Source organism: Aspergillus tanneri (genome assembly GCF_003426965.1).
Source record: "Aspergillus tanneri strain NIH1004 chromosome Unknown AapTan_8_pilon_pilon_pilon, whole genome shotgun sequence".
Classification (NCBI taxonomy): Eukaryota; Fungi; Ascomycota; class Eurotiomycetes; order Eurotiales; family Aspergillaceae; genus Aspergillus; species Aspergillus tanneri.
The window spans coordinates 732,834-756,126 of NW_022984635.1; the positions used below are offsets into that span (position 1 = coordinate 732,834).

Genomic DNA, 23,293 nt, shown 5'->3' on the forward strand with positions numbered 1-23,293 from the left:
TATTGTCAGAATATAACTAGTCCATACCGGTATTGGGAAATCATGTGAAATAATCATGACAAGACGAGGGGTCAACATAAAACATAACACAATCATGAATACAGAGAATATTCAAACTCTCATAGAATTACGCCTATCATTCTGACAATTATCTAGTTAGCTGCCAACTGATGATGTCACTACAGTATTTAACTAGCAATTAAAACCCTAGCTAAATATTCGGCTTGTTGCTGAAATCCTAATTTAAACTTAGAATAAACTCCCGCCCTCTGGTCTCACCCTCCTACTCCTACTTCAAAGTTACGTCACGCATAATCACATGTTGGTATGTGCTCTCTTTGTTCGCTGGCCACAACTGAAAAGAACATTTTATCTTACTCTTTGCTGATGACTATTGTTAACTTATCTATTGCACACACTATCATAAAATTAAAAGCTATCATCATGATCGGAACATCTCCCGCCGAGTATATTTTTATTCGGGTCTGCATATTTTTTCTTCACAGCATTGCACTTATCAGTATCTTGTATAGCGCTCAGCTAATCACCTGTCAGTTCTTATACCTTCCAACATTCCTCGGCCACATACCCCTCCCTATCCAAATCTGGCTCATTGCAGAGGCAGTATTTTGCGCCACTGTTTTTATACCATTAAAACACGCTCTCCGCAACTCTGCTATCTATTATGGGTCTATATCTGCGGGCGACAGTCCAAAATGAGGTGGCGCACCATGGCAATCCAGCTGACGTGCTCAAGGTTAAAGTAAGATTCTTCAGACCATCCACGTTGCAGGAATGCTTCGGGTAGGATTTCTCCAGAGAGCCCTCAAGCTTGAGACAAGTCAATAACGCGGATGCACCATACCCCGGGCCGGCCGCTTGTAGCCTGTCTAAGTTCTGTCTTTAAATTATGTTGTTCAAATGGGAGTAGCAGATGAGCCCAGGAGTTCCACAGTGACCTGCAAGAAATATAAGCGCTTGTGAGAACTGACGAGCTTTGTACATTTCCTTTTGTCTATGGTGGGTATGAGGCTCAACGAGGAGTCGGGGCTTGATGTCCAAATTCCCTCGGTCGTGCTGCACCAGATGACATCAAGTAGGAGAGCATCGCTGAACGAAGTTAGTTGGGACCTCAAAAAAAAAAAAGAAGAAGAAAGAAAGAAAGAAAAAAAAGGAAGCTCACCAGCAGCGATGTAAGTAGCTGCTCGTTGGAGCTTCTGTGGAGCATCGCAAGTAGATTCTTCTAGGCTCGCATGGTGCAGTTAAGCCTGTAGCTGCTCTACAATATTTGAAAAGTGCGACGGTTTTGATTCCCATGGGGTTTTGGTCTGTCGATGACTTCGGCCAGGGTGCGAAGCCGCGAAAGTCGTATCCGCTTATCCTTCATTTTGAAAAAACAAGCATAAGATATAAACGGGCAAGTCCGCACACGAGTGGTATGGTATGCTTTGGAGCCCGAGCTATTTCTGGAAACTTGATACTGTATCCATTTCGCTGCATGCTTTACGTCGGCGGTGTGATGTCACCAGCAGCCAACATCCCGAAACCTCGCAAGCGAGACGCTGGAATGCGACGACAATAGAGCATTTAATCTCCTTGTTGGACTTTTTCATAACTGGGTCTGGTGTTGATGTTTGTCCCGGTGTCGGTATCTCTCATTTCCCTCTTCTAATGCTGGCAAGTTCGTCCTCACTGTCAACGCCGGTTTGTCCTCAGTCAAAATCACTATGGTACATATTCGAGTAGTCATCAAAGGTACTTACCTGACAGATCCTTCATTGACCCTAAAATAACCAATGCATCCTCCGCTAAAAGGTACCTCTATAACCGCTGTGGTTATTTGGCCTGCCTCTTATCATTTCCGGCCCACTCACTGCTGGGATCTTGTGTTCGTTTAGTAGATATACAAATAGAATTATTACAGCTTATAAATCTCATTTTCCGTATGGACCTGGAAGGGCTCAGACATAATCTACAGGCGATGATGACCCTGAATAGTTATGGTCATTCTAACTGCAAATGGGTAAGTAGTATGATGGATGAGAAGGTGTTGAACTGACTGTTATATAAAATTCTGAGTCGGGAATCTCTATGGTTTTGGCAGGGTTAGTTTTGATGTTTTGATAAGTACTGCTGCTGATTTGTTTAGGTGTCAGTTGATTTCGTGATATTTGGAAAATTTATCTTTCTGTTTTGCGGCCTGATGGGATTCTATCAAAGCTGTAGATGTAATCTATCAGGACACGGTTGTCAGGCGACGCAGCAGGATTCGCTTTAGTCAAGATTGTAGACAGTTCTAGTCTCTCAAATCTGGAACTACAAGAATTTATATGTAGAATAAGATAAAAAAGGTGCGTATATTCCTTAAAAGTAACTATGCAGGATCAACCTCCGGTGCAAGAGCATACATAGTTCCCAAATCCACAGAAATGAACAGATCAACCACAATGACCAGCATCATTAACCTCCCCAGCCTTCATCACCACATCACGACACCACGCATTACCTAGACGTTCGACCCACACTTGGGGAATGGAGCATCTCCCTGATGAACATTACCACCGTAAGCAACGTTCTCACCAGGCTCCTTGAACACCGTCTCTTTGAACTCGACCGTCGAGCATCCATTCCCGATATTCGCCTCGAAGATCTCAGGCAACTGGTTGAAGCTCTGCGTTTTGCCCCAGGATGATCCACGCCGCGAGGACGCCGATCCGCCCTCGATCTCGACATGCGCACAGTTCATATACATCTCCCGGTTTCCTTCGAGGTTGAACCAGCTCCACGCGAACAGGGCCTTGCCGGCGGGCGCGTCGGCCGGGATCGTGAAGTCCCACTTCAGCTCCAGTGGACATCCGCCCATGTACGACTGGATCACACGGAATGTCTGTCCGTTGTCGTAGCTGAGGGAGATCTGGCATGAGCCGCCCTTATGGTTGGTTCCAGGCGCCAGTTCCATGTAGTCTTGTTGGCCGGCTTGGTATTTTGCCACCGTACGCCAGGGGGTGTCCTTGTGGTGGCCGCGGCAGGGGAAGTTGGACCCTGATGTTATATTAGATTTTGCATGGAAAAGTCTGCTAGAGAGGGGTGAGCCTACCATCCGAGTTCAGAGGGCTGGTGTTGTCGTAATCCTTGTCTCCTTCACTGACCTTGGGGTCATATTGACTCCTCAATGCGTAGGGACGTATCATTTCCATGTGAGCCATAGCCGTGCTGGCAGTGGCCAAGGCAGCGAGTAAGTAAGTGGTGAGATGCATCTTGCAGAGAAGTTTTTCAGGTCACAGCCTTTAATGTTTCGAGACGGAATATTGTCTATTGAATACTATCTACCAACAAGGCGGCAAGACAACTTTATACCTTTGGTCTTCAATTGCTTGACCCGCCCAGAGTACTTCATTATCATGAGGAAAAAATCAAAGCACGGAGTAGCATTCGATGACAATGGATACGACGTTGGATGGCTTCAGACAGGATAGTTACCTCCACAGCTGTCGATCATAATACCTAAGGTGAGGATTCCATCAGTCCACTATTAGGTAACATGTAGACCCTGGCCCCGTAGCATTGTAAGAGATCTCGAGACACGCCCCGTATCGGATCAACAGAGGTTCTCCTCTAGATCAGCGTGTAAGAGCCCAATCGTAGAATTAATCCCTGCTCAGTTCAAGTGGTGGGTGATCTACAGAGGGTCGTCTGATTAATCGCACCATAGATAACAGCGGGCTTAACACCGAGTATAACTTCGGGTGTTGTGAGTCTGGAGAAATGGAGTTATTAGGCGAACGCAAATGCAGTCTGTGCATAACAGAAATTTTGCAGGTTCGTCTCAGCGGGAAATTAAAGGAGAAGTTGCCCCGTAGTAGGAATTGTTACACCCGGCTACATCGGCGCCTACGGGGCTTCAGGAAAAAGCTCGGGCATGGGAGTTTCGATCTGTCGATAACGAGAAACGAAAAATATTTCCAAGAATTGGTCTCACCTGAATATTCCTGTCGTTCTGGAATGGCTTGAAACTTTGCCGCCGGTACAGGGAATAATCAAGGACCTAGGGGCAGTGGGTCTGTGGGGATGAAACGGTACTCATTTTGCATTTCCCTATCTCTGTTCGATCCGTCGCTTGATATTAGTTAACGACTAACTCCAGGCAAATTAAACCATCAGCAGAGAGGTGGTATTCCGGACGTTCGTATCGACAGCTCTAACCGGTCCAGTGGGGATGGAATCCAACAGAACAAGGCAGCTGGATTATGATGAAACTTGACACAGTTGACAGCCATCTGCACCTTGGAAACTTTGTCACGGGCCCTTGCGTATCCAGCAAATTGTATTACCGTCTTTTCGACAAGACGGTGCGGGGAAGAGGGACCTAACTGTCCATGGAGTCAAGATCGACAGGTCAGCGTGTCTTCAATTCGCCGGAGATATCCGGCTTGCCCGGTGGAGGATGACTGTCGAGATCTTCATTCCGAAAAAGCGATATGGCATAGAGACTGCAACTCTGCAGTGCCTTGGAGGGTTACATTATCACAAAGCAGTCCCCAATCTGCAAGTCTACACACAGGGAGAGTTTGTTTATCGGCATGATCTCTGTCCGCGAGGGGCTCGTATAATGAATGTCAATTGAATCTAGTCGGATGAAAGGCATTGCTAGAATCGGTATTCTCCAAATGCATCGATAATCCGTTGGAGCGGCCCCAGTCGCCAAGTGTCGGGCTCGAAGGAGGTATTCCGAAGGTGGAAGACAAGATTTACCGCTGACTGGGTTTCGTATACAGGCCAGAGAACGTCGAAACGGTCGTCTGCGCTCTGTCAGTGCAAGTCCACAGATGATAAGCAATATGGCAACCTACCCTGATGATGATTGGGCGACTGCGTGTTTGCAAAGCTGAGCCACATGCGTCCCATCAGTCGACTGACCTCGCGATATTGTGCTTCGAGTCTCTTATCTGCCGAAGATAGAGGGTTTGTGTTATATCCCACACCACCCAGGTTCATAAATGCGAAAGCGACATCCTGAAAGTGGGCAACACCCAGGACTTCAGGTGAGATACCATTGGGCACGACATCGAAGCGATAGCTATACACCGGTACCCTTTGCTGTGCCCACATGCGCGCACTGTATCGTTTCGGTGCATTGTAGAGATAATCCCCAATGTATAGCGTACTCTGTCCGTATAGAGTCCCATAAGTTGGCCCCGGAGAAACACGTACAGTTCCGAGGTTGGCCTGAACCTCTTCTATAGACACCTTCGTCAGGTACTCGTCAAGGAGGTTACTAATAGTAATATTGGAAACGTATTTCCCTGGTCCAAACCCAGTAATAACGGACCTGAAGTCCGCAGAGGTGTTGATAGCGCCGAAGGATCCCACAGCAATATAGCCCGCTCCTTCATTAGTATTTGTCCCTATAATTAAAGGCACCTTGGTGAACCTCCCTTCTTGCAGTGCAATCGAAGGATACCCGGCGACTAACCCACCGTCAATCACCGGGAAGAAGAACTTCTGCTGAAAGGACGACTTTAGCAAACCCACTGGTGCATACCGCAGGCATTCCAGAGTATTGTCTGCATCTGCACAGCCAGTGGCATTGAGGACACCCTGATACATGTCCTCCTGCTCATGCAGCGGCGCCAGTCGAGCCGAGCTAAGAGGCCCACCGCTTTGGGCGATTGCAGCTTGAAAGAGTGCGTCGTCTCGTCCGTCATACGCAAGGAGGTGATATCCCACGGAAAGCGCTCCAGAGGATTCTCCCTGGATCGTGACCCGCGATGGATCACCGCCAAACGCAGCGATGTTTTCGTGGATCCAGCGGAGTGCCAATCGCTGGTCATACAGGCCCAGGTTCGCGACGCCGGATTCATTGACGGCGCGACCAGACAGGAACCCAAACCCCGAGAGTCGATAGTTCAAACTAACCCCGATCGTAGTTAGACCCATGTTCGTCGATTCCTGGATCAGAAAGGACATATTGTATCGCTGGTCTGCGCTGCCTCCTTCTTGTAAGCCCCCGCCGTGGATGTACACTAGTACTGGAAGTCGGGAGGAGGAATCCACCCCAGACGGTCGCACCACATTCAGAGTGAGGCAGTCCTCGTTCTCGTCGTGTGGGAATCCATGTTGAGTAAATCCAGGAAGGGAGAGAGGCGCGGAATGGCACCAGAAGCCATAAACAGTGACGGGTCGTGGTGAACGCCAGGATTCATTGATCGGTCTGGGATGATTGTATCGGAGCGGACCGATAGGAGGTTGTGCGTACGGGATACCAAGAAAGAAGTCCTGGTTATAGTCTGCATTGTGCACTCCGACCAGCGTTCCATTTGCGACTGTAGCAAGGGGCTGGGGGTTATGTCTCTGTTGTCCGGGTGGAAGGAGCAAACAGGCCACCAGAATCGACAGGAGAGTCGAGATCACAGACTTCATGAAGACGTGCTGTAGATTTGATGATAGAAATCAGTGTATATTGTGCTCTTCATCAGAGTCTTGATGGGTTGCCCAGATTGTTTGTGATTGAAGAGGCGGTGAAACATACAGAAATGGACCAGGATTGTTGTCACTTCCAGTTTAGATGTCCAGTGCCACTTCTCCCACTTCTTAATCTGAAGGGCTTAGGTGACGGACTTAGAAATATCATATTATCTAGGCTCTAGCCAACATCATGAGAAGGGGGGAAAACAATAAACTATATTATGTTGCTTGTGCTCATTTTAATATAATAATACATACAAGGATAATGATGGGAATCGGAGAAGGTTCCAATTCTCAAGATAGTTATTACACCTTTTGTGTCACAGTATCTATATGTTGAGTAAATCCTCATTCTGTCTGGCCCAATCCTGGAGAAAACTCCAACATGTGTACCCGTCACCCTTCGGACATCCCCCAGAAGCTCATGTTTCCCACATCAAGTTATCCAGTACGAAATTGCATCGTTAATCGTTACCCTGTCATACTCGTAGCCTACATAGTGGGACGTATAGGATCTCCACTACCCTCTTGTTCGTAGTAGACATGGATGGTCTTCTTCGAAGCCAGGGGCAAAGTCATCTCTTGTCATAGCGGCGGTCCTCGGTGCCATTTTGGCCCATTCTAATGTTTCCTGCTCGACAGCAAGAAAGTGGCGGAAATCTGTGGATCAGTCTTAACAAAATTCTCTTATTTGGAAGGCCTTGTTAACCCTTCAATACCCGGGGTTTCGATTCGTTTAGTTGCATCCATAAATTGCAAGGTTTCATCGCATCCATAGCGAATCGTTTGGCACAAGGTTGAACTCGGCTCTGTCGTATCATTCAACACAAAGGGCGGACGATCTCCGCCGACGATCACAAGCCTGTCGTGATCGACCACTTTTTCAGTCTCGGTGACGTCCCGAGCAACCCGCTGTCAAAGACGTTCAGATTGCCTCTGGCGTTGTTCACCCTGATTGTCTTCTGTCCGGCTAGAAATGGGTTCCAGATTGCGTGCCAGTATTTCAAGACGTGGCCAAGAACTTGAATACAGGAAAGTTTGATTGAGTTATTTGCGCTCTCTTCTTGATTTGTCGTTTCCTTTGCAACGAGGACATCATGACCCTTCCACTGTCGGCGGTATCGATGTACATGGCGAACGATTGGTCAACTCCATGACATGGTGGTTTGACAGCTTGAAATATCCGGTATAGCTCTGTTCGGGAACATGGCTCTTTGTCCTCAGGGCAATTCAGGATTTCCACATTTGAAACTTCATTTGACGTCCCGAGTTTCACAATTAGATCATTCTTGACTTCGTCTGTAAGACAGACAAACGAAATCAATATCATAGTAGAAGCTTGAGCTCTAGAGACATTGCAAGATGCGGCAGCTGCCGGTAGACCAATCAGAACCATTTCATTTTAAACCTTTGCATGCTTTCCGGGGTGATCTTCACATTCTCAATGTCCGGCACCAAGACAGCAAAGAAACCACCAATAGCAGCACTGAGAGTCAAATTGGCTCTGTCCATGGACACACGGGTAGCCTCAGCTAGTTTCGGACTGTAGTACCCATTCAACACAATCGCGCTGTCATCTATTCAAGGATTGCTCGTCGATAAAAATCAAACTGTCTGAGTATACTTTTTCGAATATTTGAAAAATCGTTAATATTGGGGGAATAAATTTGCGAATACACGACACCCGCGCTATGGATCCCATACTCCCGGTGGGAGGGTTCTCCCATGACTTGTCGACTGGTGCATAATTAGTTCTGGAGGATTCGCTCTTGGTCTTCATCCTCGTCATGGCATAAGAACGACTATCCAGGCGGGTATACTGTTCGAGTGCGGCCCCGATGCCCGTGCATGAGGTAATTGCCAGTTGAGAACTTTTACCGGGACGGACGTGGATTAGATTCAATCGATGTGGAATTATGGAGGAATGAGGAAGAGGATGGAAGACAAGCAAGAGAAGGAATAGAGCCGGAGAATGGTGTAGTTCCAGGCATCAGTCGCTGCCTGGGCATGAATACCCAGTGCTTAATAGCATCCATCTTGGCCAAAGCGTCTTCAGACAGGCTATAGATTATATTAAGCCAAATGAACAACTTCTATATAGCATTGTCCTAGTGTATAGTAGACACGAAGTATTAACTACAGGATATTATTCCCTAAATCACGCCATCCCGCCACAATGGAATAATTTTATCGTCAATTGTATCCAATTGGGAAATCCTCTATAGGTTACGGAAAGTACGGAGTAAGTTAAGACATATAATCTTATTAATTCTACGTAGCACTAGTTGCATACGGGAACTAAAAATCACGAGAGTGAATTACATCTGCAACTTATGGCCACGATACTTGTACACCTTGCGATCCACAGCATCAGTCTTCAATTCCGATCTCTTTGGGAATCCCTCAAAAGACCGGGCAAATGTGGCCACAGAATGAGCCACCAGCTGCGCAGGTTAGCCTGAGGCAAGGGATGATACTCAGGGGACATACCTTAGTGTTCAGTTCCCAGGCTGTAAGGTTCACGTTTGCGACGGTGTCGCAGATCTGATGGTAGCAAGGATCAAACCAAGCCCCTGCCACGCCACCGAACATCTCCTTCTCCTCCTCGGTCTTGACTCCCTCGGCCCCGGTGGCAACACCCCCTCCGGGAATTCCATTTCGAATGAACGCGTCATAGTCGCTGCGTCCGTCGAACGGGATATACGTAAAGTTGACTCCGTGAGAGCGATAGAAGTCGGTGTACAAATCACGCAGCTCCTCCGATCCGACCGGGTTCACCGCATTCGTCGCGTTGTACACCTGGTAGGCGAAGTTGGGAGACCCCAGCATGTCGTAGTCCATGAACAGCCGAATCTTCAGGTTTTCGGCCTGATCCAGCACCGAGACGTAGTAGTCAGAGCCCAGCAGTCCTTCTTCTTCGGCAGCCCACCAGGCGAATCTCACGCAGTTGTTGACATTGTACCGGCTGAGATGAGTCGCCACTTCTAGGAGGGTTAACGAGCCAGATCCGTCATCATTGATACCAGGGCCCTCCGCAACGCTATCACTGTGGCCACCCAGCATCACGCAGTTCTCCGGGTCGCCATCTCGGGTCTGTGCGATGATGTTCGTGGTGGAGATCGTGTCCACGACTGCATCAACGTACGCGATCGAGTCAAGTTTCTTTCCCTCCTTCAACTGCTGGATGAAGGGAGCCGCATCGGAGTCGGAAATCCCGAACGTTGCGACGTGGTCCGGCGACGGGGTGCCCAGAGTTCCACTAAGGTCTCCCTTCTCGTTATTGTAGACCACTGCCGCCACGGCGCCTGCCTGTCCGGCAAGCGCAGACTTGGTTCCAAAGGGACAGCTACCGCGACTGATCAAGGCAACCGCGCCGGCGAGGTCTGGGTAGTCAGACTTGTCGCACCCAAGATTCGACACGAGTTTCAGCGGGCCGTAAACAGGCTGTTTGTTCTTTGTAGCAGGGGTTAGCCCCATCGGATGAGCCGACTCGGGCACTGCATGGCCGATAACCAGGCGAGACTCGAACACATTACCCGTGACGGCCGGGAAAGACTGGTTGGAGATGGTGTAATAGTCGTCGAGACCGGCAATCGTGGAGTAGATGTAATCTAGGGTCGCAACATGGCCTAACAAATAAGTAAGGAAATAGACAGCAAACTGCAATGACACACACCTTTGCTGCCAATCACTCTTGTGGGATGATTGTACTCATCGAACCCCTGCTCCGCTATGTGGTAGAGCGTCTTGGCTCGCTGGAGCAGGTTACTAGCATCAATGTGCCCCTGTAGGGCGGAGGAGCTAACTAGCTGTCTCTCTCCCGACGCGATAGGGTCTTGCGAAGCACGGAATGACTGGATAAGAGGCAATTGAGCTGCAGATACCCCTCCCAATAGGAGAGCCGTAGCCATCAGAGAGTTCGCCATTGCTACGATGTGGGTTATTGTGTTATGACACATTCTGGACTGTTTTGACTGCTTTGGAGGTTGTGAGATAACGCTGCTTATGTAACGCAACAACGCGATGAGATACAAATAACGTAACCGGTACACCACCTGCGCGTGTAAACCACTTGCGCACCTCTGTATTGCATATAAAATTGTACTTTTATAATCATAATACCTGAACAACAACATAAGTTACAGCAAAATAGAAGTAGCTGCTGATATGTAAGCAATGTATAATACTTGTATAATTTACTCGGGATTTTTAACCTTATTTCTATCTTATAATACAAGAAAATTCCAAATACAGCAGTATTTAAACCTCATTTTTTATGTATAGAACAAAATATATAATTAAAGCCATCGCAGCCAATATCAACATTTGCTATACTATATGCATCCAGATTCGAAAAATCAAGGCCCTCTTGATATGTTGAGATATTAAGGCCATAAGAAGGGTTATTTAATATGCAATACAAAGTTGCGTGGCTGGCTTACATGGGCAGCTGGTTCACTGGTTGCTAGTTAGTGCAAATACCGGATTAGGAAGGAGATTCAGGAGCCCTATTAATATTGGACTTTCTATATGTAAAAGATGACCTTAAGAAATAAATTCCTTCTTTCTTTACATCAAATATCTGTTGAACTAGTTCGAAATAGGGTCTTACGCAGTTGCTGCATGAAACAAGTAGAAGTATATAATTCTTATTATGAATTGATGATAAGAATTATGTTACTAGCACTACAATACTTAAGTAATGCTGAACTTGCACTTAGATTCAGTTATGTTCATATATCTTCCAACCATCGGGCCAACTGTGCTGGATATCATGGCTAATTCAAACATGTACTGGCGTTAATCTGTAAACTATATATCCATGAATGGCAAATACCGCCCTTGTAACCTGGAAAAGGTTGGGGGGGGGGTGGGGGGGGGAGGATAAAAGAATAAAAATAAAATAAAATAAAAGAAGAAACGAAGAAAGAAAGGAATAACAAAAAAAACATAAGTCAAATCTCATCCTCACTGGGTATCTATGCCACAAACTCTCTTGCAACCGACTTCGACGACCCCACAGCCTCCTTCACCCCTGACAAGAACCCATTGTTGGCATACACCTGACTGGCATCCCAGATCATCACACCTCCAAAGCTGCTAAACTTCTTCACATATTGGACAATCTCCTTCACTCTCGACACATCCACGTAGCCCGATCCTGCGGCTCCCGTGTTTCCAGGTGCCCCGACATACACCTTGACCTTCTTATTCAGAGAGGTGTTGTGTGCCCACTCGTCCCACGTCTCGAAGTTGAAGTGGGTCTGTTTATCTTTGCCGGGCTCAAACGAGTTCAGCCCGCAGAAGTTGTTGTAGAACTGGATCCAGATCGCGTCGAAGGAGACCGTTCCGTCCAGCATCTCCTTGTCCGCTTGGTCCGGGTAGGGGCACTGCGGTGCAGCGGTGAGATAGTACGTTTTGGAGGAGTCCTCGGTGTAGTACTTGCGCAGCTGGTTGGCAAACGCAGGCATGTGTCTAACAACGGCTTCAAAGTCTAGGTCAAATCCGTCGATGACGGCGTCGCCGAATGGTCGCTTCACAGAACTGTTGCCGGATGGGACGGGCCCGAAGGTCTCCCAGAGCAGCTTGGCGCCTGCCTGTGCGGCAGCGTCGCTGTTGAAACCTCCCTCGCTGTAGGTGGCGCCACCGATTGAGAGAAGGATGGTTTTGCCTTTCTTCTGGCATGTTTTGATGTCGGCGCTGGAGGTGCGTTAGTTCCAGAGGAAAGGTGCTGCATAATGGAAAAGAAGGGGTAAATGTAGTGGAGAAAAAAGCACGCACCCGATTTGAGGGCAGTTGAGAAGAGAAGTACCCTCGAAGAGGGTGCAATTGTCGCTTGCATTTGCGAAGTTGACTTCGGGAGCTCCACCAGGCCCGTTGATGGTGGTTAGGAAGGAGAGTTGGAGGACGTCAATATCGCTGCCTGCGCGCCAGAGTCAGCGACTTGTCTCATGGTTATCGATCTGGGTCATCGCCCACTATCACAATAGTACTCCAGACGTTTCTGGACGTACTCTCCAGTCGACTTTCCGTACGAATTCTGACCTATATCGAGTCATCAGCTCAGGGGCCCTTCGTGAGACGATGTGGCGAGGAACATACCCCAGTAGACAGCGACGTTGTTCGAGCTACCCGGGTCAAATCCTGCCTGTACCCCGTGCAACAGAGGCAGGACGGCAGACATCAACGCAAAAGCTCTAACAGGTGACATGGTGACAGCGATAACAATTTCTCCCTCCGTGTTGGTCCTAGATAAATGGTCGGATCAGGCCTGGAACCAAGGGAACCAACCTAGTTTATATATCTCAGGGTACACCACGATCGAGGCCATCATCTGCGGTAGTCATTTTCCTGCGGATGTGAATTGCTGCATGGATAGATCGATTACATTCCTACCACGCCATCAAGGAATGTAACACTCGCGCTAGCAGCAGACCCTTTCCCTTCACCGCCGTCCTTCAAATCACACCGTGGTGCACTCGGTATCGCGAGGTCGTACGCATGATCTTGGCATTCTCTCTAATGAGATTGCATTCTTTGCATGGCGATCGCCGCGCCGACAGGCGCGTGGTCGAGATCGGCAGCCAGATGATCGCATCAGGCTGTCGCGGAACTCGGCAAAGATAAAGCCCATCCGTTTCAGCATCGATAGTGTTACACAGGGACATCGTGTGGTGAAATCCTGCGATGGTTACATCTTGAGCTGATCTCTATCTGCCGGACGGCAGTTAAAGCCTACGGACTCCGGTTAGGGTTACGTGCAGAGTCGCTCAGTCGGCAGAGGGTTTCGTGGCACTACGGGGAGGTTTGCCATTGGGCCGACAATAATCACCGGGGTCTTGTTTAATGTCAATCGCAGCCGGATTGTACTGCACGGCGCATGCAATGCAAATGCAAATGTAACCATCTTATCGGTGAGCCAATGAATTGTACTGCGGGGAATTGGTGTTGTTGATAGCGCCGGGGTAGATGCAGAACTGCCGTCGCTCATGCTGTGCAGCGAAACGGTCCCTAGGATGATGACGAAACATGCCTGGGGTATTCGACTCATTTGCCCCTAAACAGTTTCCGAAGTATGCAGCCATGCATCAGCTTTCTCACCCCCGCAGTCACGGACTTACGGGAGACGTAGTCGTGGGCTGATACCGGTAGGTCTAACGAGGGACTGATTGGAAAACCACGCTAACTCGGGCTACTCCAATCGACTCTTGAAAATGTAGGTAATTAGATTGATAGCCGTAGCTGTAGCGGTCGGGCGAAAACCGTCCGTTGGCCATCCGTGACGCCTACGAGAGTGACCCTATACACAACTACATTGCTTAGATGGAGACAACTTTTTAGTATCTCATGATTCTCTTTCGGTCGGACCTAGTTCATCATTGTGCCTGTGGATCAAGCGGAGCACATCTAAACGATGATAGGACCCGGAGTTCCCCCGAATCCACGTTGCGTGAAAACCCAACCATGGTGCGAAGGTGGGCCCCGATGTCGCAACTTGATCGCTAGGAAATGTGAAAATGCTGTTCAAGCTTTTTTTGACTCTACTTGTGACCGCATGTGAGAGTTCAGGGCAGACCACCAGGTGCTTTGATGTTGCTGTGGATTGCATCAGCATCATGGTTGGCGATCACAGCATGGAGAAGGCCACCGATGCGATCTCACATGGTATTGAATCCCGGGACCACGATGCTCCTGTGCTCAAGGAGGAGGTACAGCTTAATGTGGGCGGCCGTGGAGCCACACAGCGACGTCTCAAAAATTACCAGGTCAACATGATCGGGTTCTGCGGTGGCATTGGGACTGGCCTGTTTGTGGGCACTGGCGCCGCCTATGCCAATGCCGGACCGGCAGGTCTGCTGCTGGCGTACCTGGTGGTGGGATTAGTGCTGTGGTGTGTGATGCAAAGCATCGCGGAGCTGGCCACACTGCTGCCCACGGCGGGCTCCTTCCCTCACTGGGCCACGCGCTTCATCGACCCGGCTGTGGGCTTCTCGCTGGCCATTTCGTACGGATACTGCTACACTATTGCCATTGCGTCAGAGGTGTCGGCTGCGGCGGTGATTGTCTCTTTCTGGACAGACATAACGCCCGCGGTGGTCATTACCGTGGGTTTGGTCTTGATCCTGGCCATCAACCTAATGAATGTGCGCTTCTATGGTGAGACTGAGGTCGTCGCTGGCGCCATCAAGGTGCTCTGTTTCGTCGGCCTGGTGGTGGTGTCCATTGTGATCACCTCCGGTGGTGGCCCCCATCACAAGGCGATCGGGTTCCGCTACTGGAACAACCCAGGCGCATGGACCGACTATAATGGCATCACGGGCCCGGCAGGCCATTTCCTCGGATTTCTGTCGTCGTTTGTGAACGCCTCGTTCAGTTTCGTCGGTGTCGAGACGGTCGTCATCACCGCTGCAGAGTCTGTCGACCCACACCATGCCATCCCTAAGGCCGCTCGGCGCGTTACCTTCCGCATCGCCTTCTTCTACATTCTGGGGGCGTTCCTCATCGGGCTGATCGTGAATCCCACCAATCCAGCGCTTGTCTCCGGCTCCAACAACGCTAACAGTTCACCCTGGGTCATTGCCATCCGAGAGGCGGGCATTAGCGCCTTGCCGTCTATCGTGAACGCCTGTATTCTCGTATCTGCCTGGTCTGCTGGAAACTCGTACTGCTGGGTCGGCTCGCGCATGATCCTGGCCATGACGACGGATCGCCAGCTGCCCCAAGTCTTCGGCCGGGTCACCAAGAAGGGGGTGCCATATGTAGCGGTCATTGCTTCTTGGCTGTTTGGGCCATTGGCATATCTAAGTAGGTCAAGCCACCAAGAGGGTGCTGCATGATCTGGCTAACAATAACGGGTTCAGGTCTCGGGTCGGGCGGCGCGGCGCAGGCTTTCGCATGGCTGTTGAATTTGAGCACCATCGCGGGCCTCATTGCATGGGCGACGCTCTGCTTCTGCTACATCCGGTTCTACGCCGGGCTGAAGGAACAAGGCATCAGCCGCAGCTCTCTGCCCTGGCAGGCCCCGTTCCAGCCGTACGCAGCGTGGTTTGGCTTCATCGGGTCCACCATCATCACTTTCGTGGCCGGATTTCCCGTCTTCCTCAAGGGCAACTGGTCCACGTCGAACTTTGTCGCGTCGTACGTTGGCATTCCAATCTTCATAGTGCCCATTATCGGCTGGAAGATCATCCATCGTACGAAGGTTTGTTCCTGGTTTCCCTGTCCGTGGATTGACTTTTCTCACAAAACAATAGTTCGTCCGAGCCTCCAATATTGATCTATGGTCTGGCCGTCTCCAGGAAGGTGAGATCATCGAGCACACCGTCCCGCCGACAGGCCTGTGGGGGAGTTTCGTAGACTGGCTTTTCTGATGGTTGTACGATCCTCATGCTGATCGAGTTTGTATATTGACTATACTAGTCACTCTGTATGTATATATAGATATACCTAGTCGGTCCTGAGCTGCTTTCCTAGCTTCTTAATATCGTAGTGCGAAGCCTTGCAACAGCCCCCAACTAGATAGGACCTAAATTGGCCCTTGGCGCGAGCATCGCGTACCACCTGCGCTAGTTGCACTTCCCACTGGCGCTGCAATCGTTAGCAACTGAAAATGAAAAGAAAAAACAGACAGAAAGAGGGAACAAATAGTATAATTTCTTACCGTATCTCCCCTTCTGCCCTCTTTCTTCTCCCAGGCTTGTGTCGTTGTATTATAGACCTCCCCATTTGTGCCATCAGGATACAACACCAGACTGGGCACGTCCTGTGCCTGTATCTGGCCTGCAGCAACCATCGATGCAACGCAGTTCCCAAACTTGTCCACCAACGTGGGGAGTTTATGGATCTTCGTGCAATTAATTCCAATCCCCCAAGGCGTCGCGCCGCCGTCCAGATATCCCACCACCGCCTGAACCACCTGTTCAACTGTGCTGCCGTCGGGCAGGGTGTCGGTTTCCTCGGGAAAGACACATGAAATCCATAATGGGAGTGTGATCCCCGCCGCATGAACAGCCCTCCTCGATGCACGGATCTCGTCCACTCGAGGCAGCGTCTCGATGGCAATGTACTGCATCCTCTGGATCAGATCAGCCTCCGTGAACAGTCGCAACCGCTCCCAGTGCCAGCAAAACAGAGCATCTTCGCTACTGTGCTCCTCATCGTAATTCCCGCTATATTCTTGTCCGGGAATCATACACGCGCCATAGGGACCTAAACTCAGCGCAATGGATGTGCGATCGTTCTTGGCTTTCTCAGCTACCTCGACGGCCGTTCGCAGGTACGCTGGGATGGCATTGCGGGGGATGCCATGTGGGTGATCGGGAGTCTTGGTACGCGCGAACCCTTCAATAGAAACCTGATATGTGGCGGTGAGAAGCACGTCGATATTGGCGTTCACGAAGTCGCGCTGGCAGGAGAGCAGAGTAGCGGGGTCGGAGACGAGCAAGTGCGAGGCCCAAAGAGGGGTGGAGGCGTCAAAGGTGACGGAGTAATAGTCTTGCAATGACGTACCCAGACCCCCGTCGAGGGTTTGGACTGCCATGACGAGAAGGAGCGATGGGTATGATCAATTGATTATTTACTAATAGATAGATAGATCGAAGGATGATGGATGGAATATGGATCGATTGCTCAAAGACGGCGATACCAGCCACACCGCACTACACACCGCTCTGGTCTCTGACTCGACATTACATGATGATGGTCCGTCTGACTCGCAATCTTCATTCGCATGAATCAGGGGAGAATCTCTCGGGTATGATCCGTCGAACTAGTCAGCTCGGTAACCCCTTGCCTCTGCAAGGATGCAATCTATCGGCCGACGGTGGCCGCAGTCTGTGTCTCGGATCACGCTCGGGTCGTTTGTTGATCAAGAGGCGTGTCTTCGGCTATTACCAAGGCGGTTAAGGGCTCTTGTCCTAAATCATGAAACAAATCGTGAACAACTCTCACAAATGGCGAATACGTCCGATGCTTGGTATGGATAGTCTATCTTCAATAATAACAGCTGCTAATAGTAGAACTGGCAGAGGCTCAGGCTCTCCTAGATATATTATCGGTTCTCACCATCGCAAACCATCCTAGTTTAAGGAGTACTTCTGCACATCACCGGTTCTTCACAATCCGTCAAGGAAATAACCTCCCCCCAGCTATCCAACATCTCCCTTTCAGTATCGAGACTTTTCCCAATCTCCTGCACTGCATCCCTCCTCAACCCCAACCATGCCGGCAAACTCCAACTGACACACCTCCCTGTCTTGGCCAACTCCTAAAAGATCACCTGCGTGCCCTTGACCGGATCCCCCGGCTGCCGCAAACTATACGCCTCCAAGGCATCGTGCATGACCTGCGTGCTCACGCGTAACTCATCAGTCCTCGTCCCGGCGATGACCATATGACCACCCGTGAGTAGGTTGGTGCTGTAATGCCCCGGCTCAGTACACACGATATCGACGCCAAACGGGGCCAACTCCGCCTTCAAACTCTTCGGCACATGGCTACGGCCGCCTTGGCTGCACAATAGAAGCCCGTGCCGAGGTTCCCTATCACCGAGCTGAGGAGCCAAGGTCCGCGATGACGCCTGATTTCCGCGACGGCGCGGATGGCACACGTCTGGGCGAAAGACGTTCGTGTCGAACTGCGCGGCGATCTAGTGGCCGGAGCATTCTTCCATGGCGCCTTCGAGGAGGTACCTGGCGTTGTTGACGAAGATGTCAATGGAACCGACGGTGTCCACGGCGGATTGGATCTCCGCGGCGCTGGCGATATTCAGTCGTTGCGGGATGATGCCGAAGTCACGCTCCAGGTCGGATAGCTTGGATGGGCCGTGCGACGCGGTGATCACCCGGTCATGGTTCAGCACTGCCGTGATGGCGAGTTCGCGGCCGAAACCGGAAGACATGGTATTGGTTAATAGTGAGGATTCGTATATATTTTTATATGCTGAAGTCCTAAGTAATCTCGGCGTCAATATGATCAGGTATCTAAATCATGTACTTATACCGGGGAGTGCATGTCCTCTTTCTCTTCCGTTGTCAGATGAATATTTCATTATCCAACCCAACATTGCAAAACAAGTCGCTCAACGCATTCAACCACGGATCCAAGTCTTATATCTCATATGAAAGCGGTTCTGGTCCTGCTATAGGACTCTGTTTCCTTGTCTGTACTTCGATCATCCTGTTGTGCTTGATGACACGTGATTTGTTCAACTTTGGTTCACTTCTGCCTCTTATGTCTTGCATTTCCATGTTTTGCCGAGCTGAGATTCCTTGGTCCAACATTTATATTAAGATCGCTCCTTATGGAAAGACTGTATGCTGTAATATTCAAAGTTTACCCACCTATGTAAACGATCCGATGCCGACGTCCAGACAATGAAAGAGACAATGAATATTCGCCACTGAGTGTACTTCGTATTTAGATGGACTTATTCCTTTGTATTTCATCTCAAGTATGAAAACGTATTCATAAGCCGTCAACTAGAGACATTCAACGAAATAAATTCGGAGACAGATCACATGTCCCGTCGGCAGCCTCGGAGAACCCAATTAGGAAATTGGGAAAGAATCACGTAGTCTTAGCACCATCTCAGTAAATCTTATTATAACTCCTACACAGCGTCATACACACCATACCCACCCCAGTATCTGGAACAAACATATCATGTCCGATCCCTCCCTCCAAAACCTACACAAAACCCTCTTCGATGAAGGGCTGAAAGTCCGCCGATCCGTCGTGGGAGACCCCTACGTTGATCGAGCCCTCGCCAACGGATCCAGTGACTTTGCACGTCCCAGCCAAGAGCTGATAACAGAGTGGTGTTGGGGGCATATCTGGACTCGACCGGGACTCGAGAGGAAACAGAGGAGTCTTTTGAGTGAGAGTCCCTCTCGTCCCGTCTAACTCTACATTGTCTGTGTCTGTTGATGTAATGGTTTCTAACGAAGCAGATCTGGGCATGTTGATCGCCCTGAAAGCCTGGCCGGAGCTGGCGGTTCATACGCGAGGAGCGATTAATAATGGATTGACCCCTGTGGAGATTCGAGAGGCGGTTCTGCAGGCGACGGTTTACTGTGGTGCGCCGGCGGGGTTGGAGGCGACGAGGATTACGGAGAGGACTATTAAGGAGATGATTGAGAATGGGGAGTATAAGCCAGATGATTTAAGTGCTTGATTTTAGTTATAGTTAGTATGTTGTCTGCTTCTGTCGTTATGGGTTGTCTGTTCCCGGCTTTCTCCAATTCTTCAATTTCATGCTCTCCCCTCCTAGAGTAATGCAAGGATGTATTGTAGGGTGTATTCACATGTAGTCTGGGATACGCCGCAAGTTAGAATTAATACCCATGCTAAATGTTAGATATTCAGTTGGATAGACATACTGGAATTCCATACAGCAATGCTAGGTATGCCATGGAATACATGCAATCGGATTCATCGGTCTCGGAGCATGGGACAGTACATGGCTCAACACCTAACGACCAAGTTACCAGCTGAATCGCGAGTCTATGTATACGACGTGGTCCACACGGCGATGGATGATCTAGTGGCCGAGTACCCAGAGATGATTATCGGCTGCCACAGCGCACAAGTAGCAGAGAACTCGTGTCTAGTAGGTAAAAGAAGAAATACCAGAAAGTCGGAATATATACACTTTTCATTCATTGGCTCATGAATTGAATCAAAATATCTAATTTAATAATCATGTCTAAGTCATCCACGGTCCACATGTCCATCAACTCCATATACATTGGACATGTGCGATCGCGATCCTGCTCTATATAGTATACACAAGCTCTAGATCCTATCCACATATATCAAACAATCCAGGATTAGAAACTGAACAATCCACTGCGTCGCTTGCCAAATGGGTACACTACCAGCGCAGCGATGAACAGCCCCACGGTGATCCCGATCGCCACCTGGATCATGCCGAATCCGAGACTGGCAATCGACGTATCCTGGCTGGTCTCGTGCGCTGAGGTGCTATTTCCATTTTGCAGATTGTCCCGCACCTGGTTGGCATAGTTGATTCCCGCGATCAACGAGCCACTGGACGCCAGTCCGGACGGCACCAGCACAAAGATCGCCGGCAGAATAGCGGTCGCCGCATGTCCATGCCACAGTCGACTGTACAGGTTGCCCAGAATTCCGATCGTGAATGCGCCCACAGTGTTGGCCACCTCCGACTGGGATCCCAGTCGCGTGGTGCTGAAGTAGTTGGTAACGTAGCCGCAGATGGCGATCACAATCATCACGGGCATCTGCTTCCACTTGGCCTGGTTGATGATGGCAATGAAAATCACAAACACAGGAATGAACACAAAGTGCTGCACGTACGTGCTACGATACACGTCCAGGCCCTTGCAGCTTCTCTCCGATGTCGCCGCTCCATCGATTAAACCATAGACCGTTGTACCAACGGTGATTCCATACCCTAGAAAAAGCGAGTAAATAATGGCGTAGACCATCCGGATCGAGCCTGCAATCATCTGGTGCGACTGCAACTCCAAACTGCTACAGAGCACCATGAAACCAGGCAAGATAAGCGCAATCGAGGATTGTGCCAATGCCGAGAAGCAAAATACGTAGGCTTCGTCCGGTTTCGAGGACTTGATGGACCCAAAAGCTCGGGCCAGGAAGGAGGTCAATACCGCCGCTGAGACTTCGAACACATTTGAATAGAGTACTGATTTGGGAGCCAGCACGTGCTGCATAAACCCAACCAGAGTTCCCAGGAAGAAACAGATAGGCATGTCAATCGGCCGTGCATCAAATGCGAAGGGAGCGACAGCTGTACTAGCCAGTCCATATGCGGGGATCAGCAACCACTTGTTGAATCGCGGCGGCCGCTTCATGATATGATCTAGCTCCTGGCTGGCTTCTTCGACCCCCATTAGGTCGTGGACAACATTCTTGTAGAGATTATGCGTTTCGGCAAGGCGACCAAGGTCCACCCCTTGCGCCATACGAACCAGCTTGACCTCTGCCGTGCGCGTGGTGGGATCATCGAAAGACATGATCATGCACCCCGGCAGATACAAGAATTGACCCTCCACCTCCAACACCCGCGCCGTCATTTGCATGTACTCCTCCAGACGGTGGGTAGGCGCGCCATACCGCATAAGTGCGCGGCAGAGTTGCATGATAAACCGCTGTCGTGCGAGAATCTCCGCGATGTGTACTGTTACCCGGATCTCATCCTCCAAGCGTGTCTTGTGCCGCGCCTTTTTCTTGGCCCTTTTCGGCGTTGCGGCCGACATCACATCCGTCGATGCGGGCAAAGTGACACGGCTCAGATTCATCGACGCCTCCACGAGGGATGAGGTCGAACGATGGGGTGGCTTCTTGTACCATTTGAGCTTTTCTTTCTTCGGAGTCACAGCTCCCGATGATATTGGCGAATCACTATCTGACGAATCGGTGACGGAAACACTGTCCTTGCCCGAGGTCTGGGTGGCCTGCAATTTCAACAGTTGGGATAGAATACCGCCGCCGCCGTTGATCGACAGCGGTCGGGAGTTATACCACGAATCTGGACGACTAAGGGTCTCTGGAGTGCTCTGTCCAGACCGCATGTAGGCCGACCTGGGCCTACGCCGTCGTACCTGGGTCATTCCGCGGACAAGACGGTGCGCCTCTGCACTAGGAGCAACCGAGATTTCATCACTGCTGGGCGTATCGACAACATGCTCCTTTTTCTCCCGCATCTGACGATCCGATATGCCTCCCTCTAGATCGCCCGGTAACAAGGACCCTCCCAGGGGGTCCCCGCCATCCACTGGGCGACCTAACCGCTCTCCAAGTCTAGTAGTTTTTTGACGGATCAGCTGGCCAGCAGCGCGCAACCGATCTTTGGCCGACGTTGAATGCTGGGAGGTTTCCCATTCCAGCCCCGACTTTTCGGGTGTCTCGTCAGAGAAAGGCACTTGAGGATTGAGGTTCTCTCTACTCCCATTGGCTATGTCGGCTTCCTCCACGTTCATATGGAAGGCATCGGAAATATCTGTTAACTGTGCTGACGTGGGTAGGATCGATCTAACTGACTGAACAGACTGGTCTGAATTGAACCGTTGCATGGGTGGGCGCACAGACGGACTGAGGTGATTGCCATCTGATTGAAATCTCACACGGGGACTTCGTCCTAACTCAGTTTGTTCACTGGAGCCATCATGCGTGGGTTGTTCGGAATTAGATCGGGGAAGAGGTTCATCATGGAGCGGTTCATTTGTCCATTCGCCTTTGTCATAGCTATTTCGGTGACCGATCAGCTCGTAGGAACTACTGTCCTCGCGCGAATGAGACATAGGGAGGAGTTCAGGCAGACTTCACTATTCCTCAGGCAATCCAGCACGGAAAAGCAGAAGATCCTACCGCTGAATGAACAGGAGGAGGGAAGGTATTAAGCAAAGACAGCGTGGAAGGCCAGCTTGAAAGAATTCCAACCGATCAGGAACTGGGAGCGTCGGAAAATATGAAAGTTTATCTACACGCAGGCAATGGTGCCGAGAGAATAATGGACCATGGGTGGGGAAGTGCCAAACGGCCTGGCCTCGGGAGAGCTACCCAAAAATAAGTCGAGTCTAGAACAAAGATAACAACGGCGAAAGCGAAGAGGACATCGGCCATGACTGTATTGTGGTTACAGGAGTGGGTAGAACGTGATTGGCGACCCCCGTCTGAAGGGACGATTCGAGCAAAGTGGATCATCTATCAGACAAATGGCCACTTTCATTGTCATTCTTTTGATTTGCAGATACCGATGCAGATGCACAGCAGCGAGACGTTGCAGAACATCATCGAGGAGGGCGGGGCCAGCATCATCCTAGGT

General features: G+C 50.0%; 9 protein-coding genes across 9 annotated transcripts; 2 read left to right on the plus strand and 7 right to left on the minus strand.

Moving 5' to 3' along the window:
* Positions 1-2,506: 2,506 nt before the first annotated feature.
* ATNIH1004_010862 (uncharacterized protein) lies at positions 2,507-3,257 on the minus strand (the record flags this gene model as incomplete). The annotated part of the gene is made up of 2 exons (XM_033575430.1): positions 2,507-3,042; positions 3,098-3,257. 2 exons carry the CDS (start codon positions 3,255-3,257, stop codon positions 2,507-2,509), a joined length of 696 nt encoding a protein of 231 aa, XP_033421285.1.
* Positions 3,258-4,647: 1,390 nt separating this feature from the next.
* On the minus strand, positions 4,648-6,420 carry ATNIH1004_010863 (uncharacterized protein; the record flags this gene model as incomplete). The annotated part of the gene is made up of 2 exons (XM_033575431.1): positions 4,648-4,799; positions 4,851-6,420. The coding sequence occupies 2 exons, from the start codon at positions 6,418-6,420 to the stop codon at positions 4,648-4,650; spliced, it is 1,722 nt and encodes a 573-aa protein (XP_033421286.1).
* Positions 6,421-7,851: 1,431 nt separating this feature from the next.
* Positions 7,852-10,391, minus strand: ATNIH1004_010864 (M28 family metallopeptidase; the record flags this gene model as incomplete). The annotated part of the gene is made up of 4 exons (XM_033575432.1): positions 7,852-8,008; positions 8,788-8,909; positions 8,956-10,094; positions 10,142-10,391. 4 exons carry the CDS (start codon positions 10,389-10,391, stop codon positions 7,852-7,854), a joined length of 1,668 nt encoding a protein of 555 aa, XP_033421287.1.
* Positions 10,392-11,444: 1,053 nt separating this feature from the next.
* Positions 11,445-12,676, minus strand: ATNIH1004_010865 (glycoside hydrolase family 18 protein; the record flags this gene model as incomplete). Its single annotated transcript, XM_033575433.1, has 4 exons — positions 11,445-12,165; positions 12,247-12,388; positions 12,451-12,510; positions 12,568-12,676. The coding sequence occupies 4 exons, from the start codon at positions 12,674-12,676 to the stop codon at positions 11,445-11,447; spliced, it is 1,032 nt and encodes a 343-aa protein (XP_033421288.1).
* Positions 12,677-14,081: 1,405 nt separating this feature from the next.
* ATNIH1004_010866 (putative amino acid permease) lies at positions 14,082-15,836 on the plus strand (the record flags this gene model as incomplete). The annotated part of the gene is made up of 3 exons (XM_033575434.1): positions 14,082-15,270; positions 15,327-15,667; positions 15,720-15,836. The coding sequence occupies 3 exons, from the start codon at positions 14,082-14,084 to the stop codon at positions 15,834-15,836; spliced, it is 1,647 nt and encodes a 548-aa protein (XP_033421289.1).
* Positions 15,837-15,912: 76 nt separating this feature from the next.
* ATNIH1004_010867 (homocysteine S-methyltransferase family protein) lies at positions 15,913-17,005 on the minus strand (the record flags this gene model as incomplete). The annotated part of the gene is made up of 2 exons (XM_033575435.1): positions 15,913-16,053; positions 16,127-17,005. 2 exons carry the CDS (start codon positions 17,003-17,005, stop codon positions 15,913-15,915), a joined length of 1,020 nt encoding a protein of 339 aa, XP_033421290.1.
* Positions 17,006-17,731: 726 nt separating this feature from the next.
* ATNIH1004_010868 (uncharacterized protein) lies at positions 17,732-18,364 on the minus strand (the record flags this gene model as incomplete). Its single annotated transcript, XM_033575436.1, has 2 exons — positions 17,732-18,112; positions 18,170-18,364. The coding sequence occupies 2 exons, from the start codon at positions 18,362-18,364 to the stop codon at positions 17,732-17,734; spliced, it is 576 nt and encodes a 191-aa protein (XP_033421291.1).
* A 764-nt stretch (positions 18,365-19,128) lies between these two features.
* ATNIH1004_010869 (uncharacterized protein) lies at positions 19,129-19,639 on the plus strand (the record flags this gene model as incomplete). The annotated part of the gene is made up of 2 exons (XM_033575437.1): positions 19,129-19,342; positions 19,416-19,639. 2 exons carry the CDS (start codon positions 19,129-19,131, stop codon positions 19,637-19,639), a joined length of 438 nt encoding a protein of 145 aa, XP_033421292.1.
* A 655-nt stretch (positions 19,640-20,294) lies between these two features.
* Positions 20,295-22,769, minus strand: ATNIH1004_010870 (threonine/serine exporter family protein; the record flags this gene model as incomplete). Its single annotated transcript, XM_033575438.1, has 1 exon — positions 20,295-22,769. One exon carries the CDS (start codon positions 22,767-22,769, stop codon positions 20,295-20,297), a length of 2,475 nt encoding a protein of 824 aa, XP_033421293.1.
* Between the last annotated feature and the right edge of the window lie 524 nt (positions 22,770-23,293).